This window comes from Globicephala melas, chromosome 12 (genome assembly GCF_963455315.2).
Source record: "Globicephala melas chromosome 12, mGloMel1.2, whole genome shotgun sequence".
NCBI classification, from domain to species: domain Eukaryota; kingdom Metazoa; phylum Chordata; class Mammalia; order Artiodactyla; family Delphinidae; genus Globicephala; species Globicephala melas.
This window is the reverse complement of record NC_083325.1, coordinates 13,709,358-13,729,959: the sequence shown is the minus strand read 5'-3', so window position 1 is coordinate 13,729,959 and position 20,602 is coordinate 13,709,358. Positions and strand designations below refer to the sequence as shown.

Genomic DNA, 20,602 nt, shown 5'->3' with positions numbered 1-20,602 from the left:
CTGATCCAGTGCTGGGGACTATGGTTCCCTTCTGTTGGAGTTGATGCGCTGAGCTTTGCAGCAGGAGGACACCAGGAGCCAGTGACTCACAGCCACTGAGGAGTGTCAGTGACGCATCTGAGGAGGTTTCCCAAGAAGTGACAGAGAAAATCTCTTTTGTCCTCCACACCTGGAAAGGCCTCTGAAGACGGGGCTCTTTCTCTCTTTCCCTTTGACTGGGTGGTAGATTCGGATCAGCTTTGTAGCCCACACGGGGCCGGGGATGACTTTCTGAAAACAAGTTGCTCACTTCCCACAGGTAGAGAGTGAGCGGCTGGGGTGAGGGGGTGGGGCTGAGTAAGGATGAAAAGGAGGGGGATGTGGGAGCCCCCTTCTTCCTTTGAACTTGGCCCCGCTGGGGCTGGGCGGGCGCCACACCTGCAAGCTGGGGCCCAGAACCCTCCACTCTTGCTTTCCACTAAGAGGAAGGGAGGGGAGGAAACAAGCACTGCCCCAGACCCTCCTATCTGTGGCCATTCAAGGCCAACAGCAAGACCAAGGAGGAGATACTGCTGGAGCGCCCATTTCAAAGGAAAGAACAGGCTCACAGAAGTCAAGTAGCTCCCCCAATGCTGTACAGCTGGTAGAGTTAGGTCCTGTTGTCCAGCCGTATCAGCGTGCATCACAGTGACTTCTGTTGTACAGATTTTTAAAAATCATGATTTATGAACAAAGCCCTCACTGATGGATATTTAAGCTGATTCCAATTTTTTAAGATTACAATCACCAGAGCCTCTTTTAGAAGAAGTTGTTTCTTTTTTCCAAACCTCCGTTTTTTTCCCCAGTTATAAAAATAATAGATGATTATTGTAAAAATTCACGGACCATGGAAATGTACCATGCAGAAATGGAAATTCCCCAGAGGAAATGCCATCAACAGTTTGGAGCATATCCTTCCAGACCTTTTTCTATTCCTATAGGAACAAATATGTCCAGAGGTCTTGATTAGAGGAAAAAAATCAAGCAATAGGATTCAATATTCTATGTTATATATCGTATATTATATTTTATAAGATTTCAATTTTCTGTTTAAAAAGTACTGCAGGAAAAATCTGGAAGAACAAGAAACTTTCAAACACCAATTTTACACATTTCTGAAATGTTCTGTACTTGGATTTTTAAAATATCTCTTTATAGAAGTATAATGTATATCTATTTCCATAGCTATATATGAAAGTTGACATCTCATGACTGTACAGCTCTATTGACTTTTCACAAATTGAACACACCCCTATGACCAGCTCCCACATGGAGAAACAGAACATGCCCACCCCAAACCTCCTACTCCCTTCTCATGACCGTCCCTGCACCAAGGGTACCCATATCCTGACTTCTAGCTTATATATATTTGCCTGTTTTTATCTGTGCTTGAATTTTAACAGTGACAACGTATTACATTTAAAATGAGAATAATCAATACAGATGTTATAATAGATGCAGATGTAGCGGTCATCATTTGATGCCAGTGTATAGGCTTCTAGCTCATTCCTTCACAGCTGCGTGGAGTCTCTTGCGTCACAATTGATCTAACTGGCTCCTTTTGCAGGACATTTGGATTGGTTCCAATTTTTGGCTAATAGGCAACACTGCAAGGAACAAGTTGAGGCATATTTCTTTGCGCACATCACTTTGAGATGTGTTTCTTTAAGATACGTGCCGAAGAGTGAAATTGCTAGTCAAAAGATAGCTAAATGAAGAAAAAAAGTTTTGATATTTTGCCATAATGGCCCTCCAGAAAGTAGCAAATGCTCAGTTCCTTCTTCAAAACAAAAGTCAGGTGCTGAGTGCAGACCTCCTCACCGCAGCCCCTGCCTCTGGCAGCCAAACCAGTGCCAGCTCCCCGGGCAGACGGAGCCCAGGCTGCCCCAGCAGGTGCCTGTTGCACAGAAAACAGAAAGGCACCCCCCCCATCCTGAACCCCAAACCTCACCCCATGCAAACGCACAAACAACTAAACACAATCACAAAGACAGTAGCGGGGAGATGCAGCGAAATAGCAGAGCCCGTAGTGGGCTGGGGGGCCTTGAGATCTGTTCTTACTTCCTCTGCGGACAGGGTGTGAGCCTTCAGGGAGGGTAGGCTGCATGTCTGGGCCTTAGTCTATTATTAAACAGGGCGTCTCGGAGCAAAGTGAACCCCGGAAGAGTCTGGTAAGCCTTAGGAGGCAGCCTTACAGCTGATGGGCAGTAAGAGTCAGTTTCTCTTGAGCACCTCCTGCATCTACGCCCTTCTAACTCCCACCCACCACTGCTAGAGTCCTGCTGCGCCCCTGACTCCACAGAGAGCCTCTCAGATGCTGGGAGACGGTCTCATTGGCCCTTCGTCACATTCTGCGGCTGCCAGAGGCCTCTGAAGACGGCCTGGTTTGCCATTGCCCTGCTTAAATCCCACCTCCCAGCCCTGGGCTGGCCAGGAAAAGCAGGTGGGACTCTCTCCTCCTTTGACCTGGGCCATGTGCTTCTGTTAATGCAGCCAAAGTTTGGATTCTTCTTTGGCTCAATAGCTCTTAAGTTGCTCAAGCCCAGGCTGGGGAACTAAGATAAGATCCAGAGGCTTTTACAACTCCTTCATCCCAGCTCAGCATTTTCTCCTTGCATCTTTCTTCGACTATGGAAGCTGAGAGACAGTAAAATATTAATGGACATGTGACAGAGACCCTGATGTGTCTCACCTTCTCTTTGGTGCAAGGTCGCCGGCCTCGTGGCCGGGAGTCCCTGGGGTCCCATGCTCGGTAGGAGTGAACAGGTGCTAGTGAAGGCAACTTGGGGGTGGGCTGGAGGAGGGGTGGCCCCTGGGGCACCTGCTACCTGGCTCTGGGTGTCGGGTGCTTTCAACCTGTCCAGGCTTTCTCTCTGCACCTACACAGTGGAGTACAGCATGTTTGGGGGCAAATGAAGAGCTTGACGCAAAATGAAGACATAGTCATTTTAACCTTCTCATCTCTTTTTAACTGAGCACCGACATCTTTGCCGCGTAGATGAGCTTTTGTGTGTTTATATCACAGGAGCCATGTGCACCATTGACTCAAGATTTTATTTTTACAACCAAGATATTATCATAAAAAGAACAGAGAGTAAGAGAAGAAACATACAAGTCATGGGAGGGCAGAAGTGAAAGCTGAATGACTTCTGGTGGGAGATCAAGTGGCCTCATGTCCCCCAGTCCACAAGTTCCAAGCCCCAAAGGAGGTCCTCAGAACCTGAAGTGACCGTGGGAGCCAGGTCAGTCCCTCTTGGGAGCCTCATTTCCAGTCCGGGTCTGCTCTCTGGGGCCTTCTGTGAGGAGGGTCAGCCCCAGCCTGGGAAGACCAAAGGAACCCATCCCGGCACCATCCCACGAGAGACTCGGGTCTCAATGTCACCACCTTACCTGGACAAAGCAAGGCGGTGGCTGGATGGCCAACACTGAAATTCCCAGCCCAACCCAGGATGAGTACAGGAGCCGGAAGTGGGGCGCTGGTGCTATTTTGTACTCAATCCTCCTTGCAAGTTGCCTTGCAAGTTGCAGAAAGTGCCCTGGGGTTCTGAAACCTTCTCTCTAAGATCCCGATGACCATGTAACAAGTTGCTCCCATGCACGAGGCCCACAGAAAGAACTTGCAGTAGTTAAAAGCAGGCAGCTTCAGCAGGTCAGTGACACTTCCATGGTTGAGTGTGTCCTTTCTCTCTCATTTTTCCAGATCTCGCTCATCACCGACCAATGTATTTTTGTAGCAGGACACCAAAAACGTATCCTCTGCTCACTTATAAAACCTGAAAAAAAGAGCGAGCTGTGAAACCACTTATCAGGCAAATGCTATTGTATTTCCTGTAAGAGAGAGAAATGGCACGTCAGGATGCAAGGCTCCACTCCAAGTAAGTAGCCTAGGGCCAAGAGTTTTGTGTTGGTATGTTTTTAGGGCCCAACTCAGTCATTAAGAAAAATTGAAATGCTCAAAAAACGCAGCCCTAAGAACTCTAGCTTTGAATAGTGTTACTTCCTGCGGTACCTTCTAAGGTAAGCGATTTACCGATGCACACTAGGGGACCAGAGGCACGTGGCCTGCCGCTAGATGATTTTCTAAGGCCAGTTAGAGGCTGGGGAATGTCTGCCCCAAATTGCAACTTGAATTAGTAACAGCTGATCTTTGAGGCCCAGGGACTATTTCATCCACACCTGGATCATGATAGCAAAACCAGAGGTGGTTTTCAAACTTCTTTTTAGCCACAAACCCTTTTGTTCAAAGACATCTTACAGGTAAGTGTAATTACAGGCAACGGATGAAAGCAGAGCTGTTCGGAATGAAAAGGGTGAGGGGGGGGCTAGGGTCCCACCCGGGGCCACCCACAGCCCCTTCCTCGCCTGAGCTGATCCTCGGAACCCCTGGGGTTTGCCATAGCATGAGGTCCTGCAGCCGACTCCTCCCAAACTGGCATCAAATCACTGGGAAACAAGTTAAAACGAAGGGGTGAGGGGGAGGCACAACACAGGCAGCTCCTTGAGGGGGAGTCGTTCTCCACAACAGGTCACCACAAGGAAGATTCTGAACAGAACATTCTGGAGGTCTAGAGTTCGACAAATACACTTAAGTTACTGTCTCTTAAGTACGGGGTAGTTTCTAAATCCAGCACGTAAAGCGAAAATTGCACACCATCAAAATTACCATCGAAAATTGCCCACGACATGCAGCAGGCATGTTTAAGCAACTATACAACACAATGTATACAAATATATACATACACAATGTGTGTAATTGTGTAGAGCAGACAGTCTAGTGAGCATATATGAAAATGTATCATTTCAGAGTATTTAAAAATACATTTTATGTTGTACACCTGAAACTAATATAATATGGTCTGTCACTTATAATTCCACAATAAAACATGTTGTTTCTTGGTTCTTGGGCTCGTAAAGTCGCCTTTTGTAAGTAACATGAGCTGCTGCCTTGACTCCAAGCGTCCAGGGGCTGTGCACTTAGACGGTGCCTCTTCAGTAAGTCCTTACAATAGCCAGTGGTTGGTACTGTTATCCCATTTTACAGATGAGGAATCAGGGGCTCAGAGAGGTGAAGTGACTTGCCTACAGTCCCAAGGCTGGTGAGTAGCAGACAGGACTCAAACCCAGATCTGCCTCACAACGGAGCTAATCTTCAATCTAGGAGTGGGGGCTTGCTTTCTTTTTTTCAAACGCTCTACATAGAGGGGAGTGTAATGAATGAGATAGGTAGATGCAAAACAAGCTCTATTTTGAGGCAGAAGAGGCAGTCCAAGGACACTGCCCGTGGCCAAACAGGGGTCCAGAGCCCTTGAGTCTGGGAGCCTCAGGCAGCCTTGGCCTCTGCCTTGGCTTCTGCTGGAGCTTACCCAGCTCAGTGGGCCTAAGCAGCGAGCCTTGTAGCCCCCGTGTCTATGTGACTCAGCCGGTGGGTTTGCCGACTCCTGGGACCCAGGTGGGGTCAAGTCCAACACACACCACCAGGAGGGAAGGAATTCCACTGGTGGAGATGCTGGCCTTGGGGTGAACCGACTTGTCTTCGAGTTCGAGGCTACTCTCTACTGTTCCAAGTGCTTTGAGCAAGTTTTCATCTGTAAAAATAACCCTCCCGTGTCACGCAGGACCAAGTTGAATGAAATAACGGTGGCAAAGAGTTTGGGATATCCTACTGGTTCTACCCATGCAGTAGTTGATTGTTTATTCAGTATCTTGTAATAACGTAAAACGGAAAAGAATCTGAAAAAGAATATATATAACTAACTCACTTTGCTGTACACCTGATGCTAACACAACATTGTAAATCAACTATACTTCAATAAAAATTTAAAAAAAAGAGTTCACTATTATTCTCAGGAGAGCTAAGAGCTAAATCTTACCATACTTGACATATACTTAGACGACTAATCGGTATTCTGTTTGCTTAGGTTCTCTCTTTGCCTGAACTCCATGAGCCCATCTATTGACACAGTGTGTGATTTTTTTGAAGGTGGTGTGTGTCTGGGGCTCTCGCAGTTGGAGGCTATGGGCAGCAGCAGGGGCTGAGGAAGCCGGGGCCACACCCAGGGCTGCGGCCCAGGCAATTTTCCAAGGCCCCAACCACTTACTGTTTCAGGAGGCGAAGCCGAGCTCTCCTCTGCAGGCCTGGAAGGAGAAAACAAGACCGCTGGTTGGCATGGGCTGTGAGCCACTGACACCGAGCCCCAGAGAGGGAGGAGGGCGATGAAGGGGCAGCTGACACCTCGGACCACTTCCTTGGTGCCAGGCTCTGCTCCAGACACCTCATGGGTTTTAACTCCCTTACTGCTCATGACAAACCTAAGAGTTGGTACTCTTACTATCTCCGTTTTGCATATGGGGAAGCTGACATAGAGAGTGAGTGTGTTACTGAATGACTTGCCCAAAGTCATGTAGCTAGTAAGTGGCAGTCTGTGTGCCCTTAAATGTGCCACCTTGCCCTTCACAGCAGGTCAGGAAGCAGAGGTTGTACAGACAGGTGGCCTTAAATCAGAGCATGTGTATTCTGGGGAAGTGCAAGGTTTCCCCCTAGGAAGAAGGAAGGAAAGATGACCATGTCTATTTACATGTTTATCTCATCCTTTTTATTTTTGAAGCACATTATTAATTTTGAAGCACATTATTATTAGTGTGTTATTAATGAAGCACATTAATAACATGCATAGACTATTAAATAAACACAGCTAGCATAAATATTAATCATTTAAGAATATAACTATAGTTATAATTATATATTAAATATATACATACATAATATATTAAATAAATAAATACAGCTAACTGAAGTTAGGGTTTATAACTAGAAGATTTTTTTACTGATGAGGTCCTTGATCAAAAAAGTCTGCAGACCACTGAACTCTAACGGTTCTTAGAATGGAATAAATGGATCCCTTTTTTGGGGGCGGCAATTGTATGCAAAAATAGGCACATGGTGCATTTCTCTGCTGAGAGGGTCCATGTTGCCATCATACGTTCAAAGGGGTCTGTGACCTATGAAAGAGCCACTGATCTAGTCCACGTCCTTGTGGGCCACCCCATCCCATTTTACAGAAGCCCAGAGAGGGTAAGTGACTTGCACAAGGTGGCACAGGTGAGCAGAAGAGTCAGGGCTAGAGTCTGGGGCTCTGGGCTCTTGGCCAGCTGTGTGGGCCTCCCCTGAAGCTCCCAGGGGGGGCCCGTAGAAGGAGGTGATCCCACCTCTGAAGTGACGGGGTGCAGCAGCCATCTCTGAGTTTCCCCACAGCCTCACAGAGCGGAGGATTTCTAGCTTCTGGGAACATAACCCAAACCCTACCACAATCTCCATGCACTGCTTCCGTCCCAACTGCTCACGGGTGTTCCTGATTACTGAGCACGTGCCCCGAGCCGGGCACTTGGGCGGGACTTTACAAAAGCAGCCCTGGGAAGTAGGTAACATGGTTACCCGGGGTGAGGCAGCTGAGGCTCAAGGAGGCCGGGGCATATGCCCAAGGTCACTAGATCAGGAATCAGCAGAGTCGGATTCAAATCCAAGTTTGCCTGACTCCAGAGACAGGGTGTTCTCTGATCCCTGAAGCTTGGCCTCAGGCCAAGAATCACTTCTTGGAACTATCATGGGTTCAGGGTTGGAGGGGCAAACTTCCAACAGGCTGCCATGTGCTCTGCTTCCCTAGAGAAGGAAGGACCCTCAGGGACACCTCCAACAGCAAAAGGGGTCGCCATGACGGCCCAGGAGGGCACAACTTACAGTGTAGGTGAATGGCCACGCCCAAGAACACCAGCAGAACAAGGACGACAGCCACCAGTGGGCCGACAATGAGGGGGGCACAGGACGGGCCTGGAAAACACACACATATTAAATATTTGAGATGTGCAGATGAACACAGAGAGGGAAAAATCAACCGGAAGCCCCACCTCCCAGAGAATACCGCTGTTTACGTAGTTCCTTCCAGTCTTTTTTCTGGGCTCTTTAAACACATTGAGATCATTTCATATATAAAATTTCATGTCCCACGTGCAAATTTTTAAAATTAATAAACTCAGGAGCTATTTATGTTCAAATGAGATAGACAATTTGCATGCCTGGTAATGGGATTTTTCTTATTTATTTTTAAAACTTTTAATTTCAGAAGAAATACCTGAATATATTTTCACGGTAAAAGATTTAAGTATATGGTTAGAATGCCCCTTGGCAACGCAGCTCCTTCACAGAAGTAACTGTCATTGTTAATTTGCATGTACACATACATAATTTACATAGATATATCCCATAGAGCTTTTAAAAATACAGAGGCTTATATAGTACAAATTGTTCTGCAACCAGGTTTTTTTTTTTCTTCACCTAAACATGCCAGCACATTCTTTTTTTTTTTAACGGACATTTTGTTTGTTTCCTGTGTTTTGCAAATACCTCTGCAGAAAACATCCAGGTATATTTCTTTCCTTATGCAGGAGCCTGCCGGAGGCAGATACTGTAAACGAGAACTACTAACCATAGACTATATCCATCTTCAATTATAACAGATACTGTGAAATGCCTTCTAAAAAGGCTGCAGTGAATTCCATTCCTAATCACCCGTTGTGCACCCTGCCGACCCTTGGCATTATCAAAGTTTTTAGTTTTTGCCAGTCCAGTGGGTGAAAAATGATATTTCACTTCAATTCACCATTTGTCCATTTCAGCCTATTTTCATAGATTGGCCGCGTATGATTTTTCTTCTCTCAGTTGCCTATTTGTTCCTTTGCCCATTTTGGATGCTATGTAAACAGCAGAGTTTATATCATCGATGCCCCAAATCCTTCTCTGGCACCCTTCGTGTCCCTATGAGTAGCTGAGGGAGCAGAATGAGGACCCATGGGTGAAAAGGGAAAGGCTGCAGATTTGAGCTCAAGGTTAAAAAAATTAGAAAGAGTTTTCGATGTCAGGGAAGGGGGAGAAGGTTTACTGAAGACCTGTTATGTGCCAAGTATAGTACTAACTACAAACGTCCATGTTGTGAGGAAGGAAGGTATTACTGTCATTTTTATCTCTCATTTTACAGTTCAGCAAAAACCAAGATTCAAAGAAGTTCAATTACATGCCCTAGGTCACCTGGATACTAAAAGGCAGGGCCAGGATTTGGACCCAGATGCCCCGAGTTCTACAGCCCCTGCCAGTCCCATCGTGACAGCTTAAGGGCAGGAGAGGTGGCAGAAGGGATGCAGTGGGCTGCTCCGTGGGAGGGAGCCTGCCATCACCAAGGCTGCATGGTGCCACGTGGAGAAGAAGGTTGGGTGAGAGGCCCTTGGAAGTCCTTCCCACCTCTGATGCGTGAGGGTTTCTGTCTGCCTCCCTCTCATCTCCCCCATGGTTCTCCCGACCTGGGGGAACCTCAGAAACATGGTGTGAAGTGAAAGAAACCAGGCATGAAAGACCACATATTCTATGACTCCATTTGTATGAAATGTTCAGAAGAGGCAAATCTATAGCAACAGAATGTAGATTAGCGGTTGCCAGGGGCTGGGGTGGGAACAGAGATTAGCTATAAACAGGCACAAGGGATCTGACAGTTTGATGGAAATGTTCTAAAACTAGATTGTGGTGATGGTTGTATAACTCGGTAAATTTACTAAAAATCATTGAGACATGCACTTGAAATGGGTGAATTTTATGACATGCAAATTATGCCTGGATAAAGTTTTAAGTAAGGGAGGTGGACACAGGCTGCAGGGATCGGGGAGAGGGGTCAGGGGAGGCCTCCTGAGCTACGACCTGAACTAGAGGCCGAGAGACAGCTACCGGTCCTCGGGTCCTCGGTGAAACGCGATCACCTACCAGGAAAACTGCCGCTTCTAGTAAAGGTGGCGAAAAGCCTGCTTGGGCAGGGAGCCAGTGGCCAGAGACACACCAGCGACACTCAGCCCCACCTTCTTTGCCTCACTCGAGTCTTGGGGTCTCCTGAGATCTGTATCTCACCACACTGTTCCTGTGACAGCAGTTTAGAAATTGTCCCCCAGCACCTCCCCAGCTTGTCTCAAGGGGAGCAGGCCCCTCCCCATGGCGGCCTGTGGGTTTCTTTCATGATAACAAGCTTTGAGCTCTGTCTAGGTGCCCCGCCAAGCTGAGCGCCTTGTGTATAGTATCGCATTTTATCCTGCCTTGCCTGCAGCCAGGTGAGCATTCCCACTTGCCAGGTGAAAGAAACTGAGGTTCAGAGAGGCTGAATCACTTGCCCAAGGTCACACAGTATAAGCAGTGGTAGACAGGGATGCAGACCTAGGCCTGGCTAACTTACCACTAGGCTACACTTCCCCATGGTCCTCACCCTCAATACAACCTCCACCTACTCCCCTTGACGCCCCTCCCCCCAACCTGGCCACCTTCACACACATCCTGGTTATTCTTAATAACCTACTAATGTTGGAATTGCATTCTACCCTGGGATTTTACTGAGGGTTGGTATCAGAAATGCAAAAACTCTGAAGACCATTTTTCCATCATTTATAAAGTGTTACTGAATTCACTATCATTCAGCGGTCCTTACATAAGAATGAACAGAGCAGATTTTTTTCTAGAATTTAGCGCCAGGATGAAGGCTTTGATGCCCGGGTTGTTTCTTTATATCATTGTGGTGGGAGGAGGGGTGTTAGTGATGCCACGTGACTTGGGGTCTGCTCTTCGCTTCACTGGGTTTTTTGGTTCTTCCAGAGCCAGGGCACAGACCCAGGTTTTACATCCTCATCTTAGTGCCTCTACTGTCTTGGCCTTTTGTGTCCTCTTTTTGGTTATACCCTGCCTGAAATCCTTTAGGCAAAGTTGGGGGGCGTACTTTATAAAATGAGCTCATTCTGTCTCCGCCTTTATGTTCCCTAAGGCTCTGTCCTTCTGTACGTGGGTTCTGATTTGCTTTTGACTGTGAACTCACGTGGCAGCTTCCCTCTCCCATGCCCTGGATCCAGCTAGATGCCCCCCCCCCAGACTCTTTCTGATACTTTATATAAATATTTAAGACAAAGCAACACCAGTAGCATGAGGCGGCCCCGGTGTGGCTGCTTGTGGTTTGTCCTATGGGCGGGAGCAGGTGACACTTTCTTTTCGTCACCAGTAACTTTGGGGGGACAGAGGTCAGTGTTTTTCCAGAAACACATTTGGCTGATGGGTTCAAGGCAAGTGTGTGTGTGCGTGTGTGTACTCAGCTATGGTATCTGGTGCGTGTAGCACAGAGCAGTGAGTTGGTTTACTCATTAGTAAACATATATGAAGCACACACTGTGCGCTAGGTCCTCTATTAGGCATCAAAACTGGGGAAGGTTAAAGTACTGGTCCTTTGTCTTTTTTTATTACTTTTCATCGGAGTCTAGTTGATTTACAATGTTGTGTTAGTTTCTGCTGTACAGTAAAGTGTATCAGTTACAATAGGCATATATCTACTATTTTTTAGATTCTTTTCCCATATAGGTCATTCCAGAGTATTGAGAAGAGTTCCCTATGTTATACAGTAGGTCCTTATTAGTTATCTATTTTATATATAGTAGTGTGTATATGTCAGTCCCAAAGCATTGGTCCTTTGGGTTGAGTTTTTTATTTGTTAACAGCTCTATTAAGAGATAATTTATATATTGGAAAGTTCACCCGTTTAAAGTGTATAATCTAATGGTTTTTGTTATAGTCACAGAGTTGTGCAACTATCGCCACAATCTAATTTCGAACATTTTAATCCCCGTCAAAAGAAATCCTGTGCCCATTAGCTGTCTTCCACCCATTCCTTCCCCAATCCCCCAGCCTTAGGCAACCACTAATCTATTTTCTGTCTTCAAGCAATGTCATATTCTAGACATTTCAGATCAAGGGGGTCATATAAGATATGGTCTTTTGTGACTGGCTTCTTCCGCTGTAAAATATTTTCAAGATTCATCCATGTGGTAGCAAATCATTACTTCACTCTTGATTACGGCTAAATAACATAGAGAGTTCATATTTTGTCAATCCATTCATCAGGTGGTAGACATTTGAGTGGTTTCTACTTTTTAATCCTGCTAGGAACATTTGTATGCAAGTTTTGGGTGGATGTATCCTTCATTGAGTTTTGTCCTGTGATGATTTGGGAGTGTGTCTCCCACTAGAGTGTGAGCTGCTGGACGATAGCACTGCTGTCACACTCAGCTCCCTTTCAGACCCCAGCTCAGGGCTAGAGAAACAGGCTGGAGTCCACACTTGGGAAGGGCTTGCGGAAGGAAGGAAGGAATGACGGCAGGGAGGGACGGAGGGAGGGAGAGTGTCTGCTGCCCTTCTGAGAATCCAGGGGTGTGGGAGAACTCACCCTTCCGGGTCACTAGGTTTGGGAACCGTAACACTTTCTTCTTGGGAGTGGTCTTCTTGGTGGGCTGCGGAGTGGTGGGAAGGACATCAACTACAAAAGCAAGACACATGTTTTGGCCAGGTAAACAGCAGGTGGATTCAGAGATAAATCTTACAACTGCACATCTCATATCCAGGGACTAAAGTCTTTCTCAGTGTTCCCTAGGCTGCTATAGGGCTTGAAGGTCACAGATCACTGGGATTTTTGATCTACTTCCCCGACTCTCAGATGAACCTGAAGGCCTAGGGATGGGGGTCTGTTTGGTGTCCTGGAGAGAGGGGCTCTGGAACCACCCAGATGTGAAAAGAGCCCCAGAACCCCTGATTAACCACTGCGTGACTTGGGGCAAGTCCTATCACTTTTCTGTGCCTCAGTTTCCCCCATGTTAATCCAGTGTCACATGCTGAAGTGTTGGGACAGGGCAGAGAGACAAGCCCACGGGGCAAAGGGAGGCACTTGGGGCTCGGAGATGCTAAGGGAGGGGGGACACCGGGCGCCGCTGAATCCAACCCCTGCCTCTGAGGGTTGGGGAAAGACATTTCACTGAAATGATTTTCTGCAAAATGGTAGGAGAGGGAATCGGGTGACATCATGAACTTGAACTCTAGAGTCAAGGGCAAAGGAAGGGGCAGCCAATGTTTGGTCGTTTGGGCCCGGTAGCTTCCATATAAAATGTGGACACTTCAGACGCTCACTGCCCTGAGCCATGATCAGTAGAGAAAACGTGCCCCACTCTGCCTGCTCCACGAGGTTTCCAGAAGAGCCAACTAACCAGAATTAACCCTTCCCAAGCTCCCACCTCGGGCTACTGCCCATGCCAAGAGCGTCAGCTGAAGCTTATTGAACCCAACAACTCTGGGGACTGGCACTGTTTTCCCCATCTGATCTCCGAAGAAGCCTAGGCTCAAAAGGTTGAAATAAATCACTTGCTCAGAGTTCAACAGCCACGAAACGCCAGGGCCGGCATCTGGGCCAAAAGATGTGCGTCTTAGGCTCTCACCCCGCACACCGCCTCAAGAGCAAATGCCTTTCGACAAGAAGTTAAGCGCATCAGATCATCAGAGCGCTGAGGGAACCTCCTGGAAAAGGGGAAAACAGCCTCAGTCTCTTGCCCTGAAAGCCTGGGAGGAGCTCGGCCCTCTGCTGCGGTGTTTTGACCTTCCATTACCCCCTTTAGTCCTCACTGCCTTGGAAGTATTCATTCCCCTACCTCCTACCCGTGGAGGCACAGAGGCTCCCAGCGCGGCAGTGGTGAGCCTCGAGGGGGCAGCTCTACAGGACTTCGTGCCCTGCCTGGGCACAGTGGCCTGGGGACGGGTGGGGGGGTTTGTGGGGGAGACTTGTTCTATTTCAATGTCTTCTTGCCCAGAGGCAGGTCCCCTTGATTCTTCCTGATACCACTCCGCCACACCCAGTTGTCCCTACTTCTCTCCTCTTGGCAAGGGGCAGGAGTTTTGAGCCCATGGTGTCTTGAGGGGCCTGAAAAAGGCCCATCTTCCCCCAAATACTTTCTCTACCATCCAGGCTTCCTCCTTTAAAATGTACTGACCTTCTGGCAGGAGGGCAGGCTCTGACTCTGAATACCCGTACCCTGCGGAGATGATACGGTTGCCAGCACGTGTTGTGGGGAGGGACTGCCATTCCCGGGGAACCAGGCAGTGAGAGGGGTTTGGGAAGATCAAAGCCAGGAGTGAGCGGGCGGTGGTACACGTGGCGGGAATCTTCTGAAAATCAGTTTTGCTTATTTCACCATCCACCTTTCCTAGACCCTGAAATCTCTTGAGTGGGCCGTGTGGGGCTTATAGAGACAGAAACAATAAATCAAACCAAAACCCCAAACTCACAAAAGCCCAATTTTCAATGCAAGCATCAGTTGACACCCACCCCTCCAGGGATGCCTCGGCTTCCTGTCGGGAGGGCTCTCCCTACCTTCCCTACCTCCTGATTTAAGACCCGAGGTTGGTGACCTGGGACGAGGGCATCACTCTGGTTTGTGTCTTCCTGATCATGTCGCTATGCCTGCACCTCCCATGCTGAGTGGTCTAATTCCTGGGGGTCCCCTTGTCACTCTCAATGCCCCCAGCCTGAAAAGATCCCAGGGGAGTGGGAAGCAAGACCGTGGGAGGCCCACTGGGCGTTGGCCTTGGGCTAACCTGGGGAGGGGGCTTTGAGGATTCCTTCACACCCTTGACAGTTTAACCCTCACCATCCAATATGGCAGCCACCTGCCACGTGCGCTACAGAGCACTTGAAACGCGGCCAGTCTGACCCGAGATGTGCTGTACCCATAAATATCGAGCACTTAGCATGAAAAGCGAATGTAAAATATGTCAGTAATCATTTGTATACTGATTACACATTGAAATAATAATATCACTGATACACTGGGTTAAATAAAATCTATTATTTAAATTAATTTTACTTGTTTCTTTTGATTTTTTTGAACGTGGCTATTAGAAAATCTTAAAACATATTTCTACTGGACATGATGACTTAACCCCTGAGGAACTGCAGTTTCTAAGGGCTGGAGGGAGTCATGGAGGCCCTTAGCAGCCCCACAATACAGATGGGAAAACTGAGGCCCAGGGAGGGGAGCGACCTGCCCACAGGCACTGGGTAAATTTGCAGCAGAATTTGCAGCCGGGTCTGGGATCCAGCCTCCTCACTCCTTGCAACTCTGGGCGTGGGTTCAAGCTCTGGGTCCCCATGCTCGTTCTTTCCCTGCGTGCACACTGGGAGGGGATTTCTGAAACCACTAGCAGGTCTGGGGACTCGGCCCAATCCAGCCACAGCCTCAGGTGAACGTAGCATGGCTGAAGGACAGTGTGCCCTGTCTCCAGAAGAAGCAGCGATGCTTTTAAGCAACCCATCTACAACGGGATCAAACAGCACCTGCCTCCCAGGGTGCTTGACAGCATTAAGTGAAATAACTACGTACGACACTTGTACCTGCTTGGCCCTGGGTTACTTTTTGTTTCTATTAGCGGTAGTGCAGTTGCTTCTGGAGGTCCTTCCCTCCTGCAGGGCGGGGCTCACTGAGAGTGGGATGTCCCAGGGCCTGGCACGCACCCGGCCCCCAGCAGGTGCTCGGTGCTCATCTACAGCACTGAGATTCTTACCCACACTCAGCTGAGTTCCCTTCCCAAAGGTCAGGTCGGGGTTCCCAACCGTCATGCAGAAGTACACGCCGCTGTCGGAAGGCTTCACACTCTGGAGACTGAGAGTGTACCGGGAAGAATCTCGAAGCACAGTTAGCCTCTCCTGCCCCACCTCCTCGCCGTACACAGTCCCTCTGGTGAGATCCCAGAAGGCCAGGAACTCGAAGTGACTGTTAGCGCTCGGGGCCAGGCGCTGCCTCAGCCAGTAGATGCGAGAGTTAGTGGGGGAGGTTTTGGCTTCACAGGACAGCATCACCGTCTGATTGGTCTGAGCCGTCGTGGACGCAGGGGTCTGCAGAAGTACTGAGCTGCCACGCAGAGCTGCGAGAAGCAGAAAGGGCAGAGACCATCAGCACCTTTTCTTGGCCAGGCTCGTGGGGCCTCACAGTCACCCGTAGTCAAGTATGAGAGAAGTTATGAGACAGCCTGCCCAGTTGCAGGGCCTGGGGAAATGCTGTGTGGCCCCAGGACTCGGAGCTCGAGCACCCCATCCCCCATGCGATCGTCCACCAGGCAGGCGTTCATGATGCCAGCCTGACAAAGGCGACAGGGGAGAGAGCACCGTTTGTTGACTGCATGCTTATGCCTCGTTCTTTGCATAAACGACCTCAATCATGCCTCAGACTTACTTTGGGATTTTTATTCCCATTTCACAGATGAGGAACTGAGGCATGATATGACTTATTCAAAGTCCTGCTTACAGCTAGTAAGTGCCCGGGGGTCAAACTCAAGGATTCAGTCTGAAGTCAAAGCCGGTTGCCTTTCACCTTGTCCTGCTGCCGCTCTAGGTAGACCTTCAAAAGGCGCCAAGCAGCTGAAGGAGACCCAGGGCAAGCTCAGAGAGGAGCTCAGAATCACCGGCAGAGCACGTGGCCGGTCTGGCCAACCTAAGAGAGGGCCAGCCACCATTTCTGGACAGTGACAACCAGCAAGAGGAACTCACTCTCCCCTGGTAGGCACAGTTCTAGCCCATTACTCCCCGAGCCCGTAATCAATTGGTCTCTGGATCCCCATTCCCGAGCGGAAGGACAGACACCCCAGACGTGGCGCTGGGAGTTCATTTCAGTCTCAGATGGGAAGCCCCTGCAGGTAGGGGATTGTTCAGGAAAGCTAGAGCAGAACACACAGACCTGGCCTTGAACCCCGTCTGTGCCCCATGGCGTTGTGGGACCTCAGGCGAGTCGTGGAGCCTGTCTCCTCCTATAAAAGGAGGGCGGCTTACTGCAGTCCTGCCTGCTTCTGAGGCTTAGAATGTCCGAAAAGCACTGCCAGGTGGAAAGTGCTATATGTGGGTAAACCACTGTCTGTCTGTCTCACATCTCAGGGGCTGTTACTGGTAGCAAATGAAATCGTAAGGAGAGGATTAGAACGGGTCCTTCATGGCCAAGTCCAACAAACTGAATCTGACCAGGCAAAGCTTTCATTTTAGCTGCGGGGCAGAGGAGACTGCAGACCAGGGCAGAGACCCAGGAGCATCAAGGTCCAGAGAGGACACAGACCTGGATGGGCAGAGGAGGCCACAGTCTGTGTGTGTGTGTGTGTGTGTGTGTGTGTGTGTGTGTGTGTACCCAAGGCTTTCTGAGGTCGTGGCCCACATTCATAATCCTGCCTGTACTTGGAGCTCAGGCTCCCTGGCCCCAGAGTGACCTTCTCTAACACTGAAGAAATGAACTTAAACTTTTGGACTCCCCTCACACTCAGATGGCTCTGAGCTTCTGTTCGCACTGAGAATGAAAGGGTACCTGGGGCCCAAGTGACTGCTGGGCCTTCTCTCTTCTCCCCAAAAGCCATACTGTCTTTTTAGCAGAGTAGAGATTCTTCATTGTGTGGGGTCATTGACCTCCTGGGGGAGATAGTAAGAATCGACAGGGAATTCCCTGGCGGTCCAGTGGGTAGGGCTCCTCTCTTCCACTGCTGGGGACACAGGTTCGATCCCTGATCAGGGAACTAAGATCTTGCATGCTGCGCGGCTTGGTCAAAATAAAATAAAATAAAATAAAATAAAAAAGAATCACTGTGCTGAGTATGGTACGTGCATTATTTTGTTTAATCCTCACCAAATCTTTTGGGAGGAAACATATCATTTTACACATGAGGAAACAGAGGCTCAGGAAGGTTAACACAGCTGCTTAACCTTATAACAGAGGCTGCTTAAGGTCACACAGCCTCTTTGTGGTGGATCCAGATTCAGACTCAGGTCTGGGACCCCAGAACCTGAGCTTTGAGCCACTCCTTGAATTGAGGAAACCCGGATCCACAGCATGGGCTCATGTGCACGTAGTGGGGCTGCAAATAAGATTCCAGAAGCTCTACCAAGAAAGCCCAGAGCGGACAGGGGTCGAGGGGCCCTGGGCTCTTTGTGTACCATCCTCGCCTGCGTCCTGACTGGAAGACCTCCTGGCTGAGACACACCCTGGTCTCTCTCGTGCCCACTTGCTTTGCAGCCCCTGGAGGCTGAACCCCCGGCTCTGACTGAGTCCAGTCTGTGCTCCGGGCCCAGAGCCAGGCCTTACCACACTCATGGTCTCATTTGATTTATTTGATGGTCTCAGTCCCCCCGTGACTCCACTCTCAGAGGGACCTGCTGTTTCTAAAATGACCCAGAGTAACACTAGTAGCTTTGAATGGCCTAGACTAGCTTCTACTTGAGATGTCGGTGAGTTCATTAGGTCAGAGCCCAGGCGGGCAGGCCTTGTCACCCTGGCAGGAGGGTCAGCTTTGGACGTCTTGAACAAGAGAGCAAATCAACCACAGGTTAGGGGGCAGTTTGGGGTGTGGAGGGGTTTCTTCTAAAAAACAGATTGACTGGGCTTCCCTGATGGCGCAGTGGTTGAGAGTCCGCCTGCCGATGCAGGGGACACGGGTTCGTGCCCCGGTCCGGGAAGATCCCACATGCCACGGAGCGGCTGGGCCCGTGAGCCATGGCCGCTGAGCCTGCGCGTCTGGAGCCTGTGCTCCGCAACGGGAGAGGCCACGACAGTGAGAGGCCCGTGTACGGCAAGAAAACAAAAACGAAAACAGACTGGGCTTGGCCAGAGGGACAGACTCTCAGCTATATTCTAACCACAACATTCGAACTCCATCGCTGCTTGTTCGGGGAGCCACACTGCCTACGACACCCACCCCCAGGGAGTGTTCGGGAAACTGGGGACCCTGAGGGGGTACCCTGACACACCTGCCTGAGAACTGGCAGCAGCCTCGTATCTGGTGGATTGTGCTACAGATACTTCCCCGGAAGTAATAAGAATATGTCTACAGAACCCTGGGCCAAGCGCCGGTGCACCAAAGCCAGAACCAGGCCCCTGGCCCCTTCCTGGGGCACATCTCTGCCAGACCTGGACAAGGGCATTTTCCCTTCCTCTCTGGACCTCCTTTTTCTCTTTTCTGCCTTCCCATCTCCTTCAACCCTCCCTCCGCCTTCCTCTCTCCCTCCTCTCTTCCTGTCTCCCCTTCTAGGTTCAGGCTTTGGGGCAGAGGTGGCCTCAGTCCTGAGGCTCCCGGGAGCCCTGGGGTAATGAGCTCCCTGGGAGGTTTTCCACCCCCAGGGACTGTGCCTGCCGGCCGCCTCCCGGGCGCCACCGCAGCTCCGGGCTCCGGGCTGGGCATCCCACGGGGACAGTTTTCCCAAACTCCACGGCTCAGGCTCTTCCCGGGTCCAGCGAAGCCTACCCGCTCCGGCCCCGCGCGCCCCAGGGTCTCCCCGCCTTACCTGCCAGCTGCGCGGCGACAAGAAGCCAGAGCCGCGGCTGCATCTTGGCGCGCCCGGGACACCTGGTCCTGGCGGGGCTCGGCTAAGATGGTCTGGGCTGGGACCCGGCGGGGCAGCTGGGGGAGGGCGGAGCGGGTAGCAGGGAGGGAGGGGCCCGGCGGGGGAGAGGGGCGGGAGTCTGGTGAGAGGATAGCAAGGTCTCTGCCCTCATCCTCCCCGCAGTTCAAAGGTCTTGGCTGCGTCTCCAAGCAATCGCACGTGTGTGATCGCCTCCTGCCCTGGGAGATCAGAACAGGATCTTCACTCCATGTGACTCCAGACGAGGCAGCTGAGTCTCAGAGAACTCAGGATGCTCAGGAGGGTCCCACGGGAGTGGTGGTGGCTCAGGACCCCAACTCCGGTCACTTCCTTCCTTTCTGAGTGGTTACTGACAGCAGCCTCCTGTGTATTCCAGGGCCAGCTGGACCTGAAGTCGCCAAGACCCAGGCCCTTCCCTCAAGGGCTCACACTTGTGCGGGTGAAGGAAAGTTAACTGACAGTGACATAGTCTGATGTTGAGGAAGGTGAGCTGGGGCACCAGCCTGGACCGGGGGCAAAGCCAAACCTTGACCTTCAGAGTCTGGAAGAGCTGAGAAGATTAGGATGCTCTCTCTACCCCCCCACCCCCCAATGTATAATTTCTGCTAAAATAACACTGAAATGGGGAGTTAGCAGAAGATCAACAAAGATGCCCGCCCACTTTGAAGCTGTGTGTGTGTGTGTGAGTGTGTGTGTGTGAGTGTGAATGTGTGTGTGAGTGTGTGTGTGTGTTTGTGTGTGTGAGAGTGTGTGTGCCCCCTCACCCTGCTCTCCCCTCCTGCTGTGCGGTGCCCTGCAGCTCTGTCTGCCGGTGGTGCAGTTAAGGTCTGGGCAGGGAGACCTGTCAGGGTGATCTTGCTGTTCAAGTGCAGGTTAGCAGAGGAAGCGGGGAGTGGGAAGGTGGGGGAGGAGGAGAGCTGGGTACGTGAGGGCCTGCGGGGCAGAGGGAACCTGGGGAGGGCGGTGGGAGAAGGTCACAATATCAACAAGGACCTAGACCCGCAGGCAGGCCGTGTGGGTCACCCTAAAAGCCTGGAGTTTACCAAAGAGGGGATGGAGTGTCCTTGGAGGCCTAAAGCAGGCCATGGGGCAGGGATACTTTCAGCATCCAAAGCCAATCTCCTTTCCAACCTATCCCTGCCTCAGCTCCCTTACCCATCGCTGGGGACCGGCACTGCTGAGCTGGGTTCAGAGTTCAAGGGGCTGCTCCTACAGCCCAGCCAGAGGCCAGAGTCTCCCTCCATATTTCCTAACCAGGAGCAACCGCTGAGGCCTGAGCGTACACAGGGCAGACCTGGAGAGACCACACATTA

The 20,602-nt window shown here is 50.1% G+C and overlaps 1 protein-coding gene across 1 annotated transcript; it reads right to left on the bottom strand.

Moving 5' to 3' along the window:
• Positions 1-6,112: 6,112 nt before the first annotated feature.
• On the bottom strand, positions 6,113-19,254 carry CD8B (CD8 subunit beta). The gene is made up of 5 exons (XM_030837424.2): positions 19,212-19,254; positions 15,464-15,823; positions 12,306-12,395; positions 7,754-7,843; positions 6,113-6,153 (listed from the first exon to the last, which is right to left on the bottom strand). Exons 1-5 carry the CDS (start codon positions 19,252-19,254, stop codon positions 6,113-6,115), a joined length of 624 nt encoding a protein of 207 aa, XP_030693284.2.
• Positions 19,255-20,602: the final 1,348 nt, after the last annotated feature.

Coding starts and splice junctions, on each gene's coding strand:
- CD8B (XM_030837424.2), bottom strand. CDS start 19,254: ATGCAGCCGCGGCTCTGGCTTCTTGTCGCCGCGCAGCTGGCAG. Junction 15,824..19,211: donor TGTCGCCGCGCAGCTGGCAG/GTAAGGCGGGGA, acceptor TGCTTCTCGCAG/CTCTGCGTGGCAGCTCAGTA. Junction 12,396..15,463: donor GGGAACTCAGCTGAGTGTGG/GTAAGAATCTCA, acceptor TTGCTTTTGTAG/TTGATGTCCTTCCCACCACT.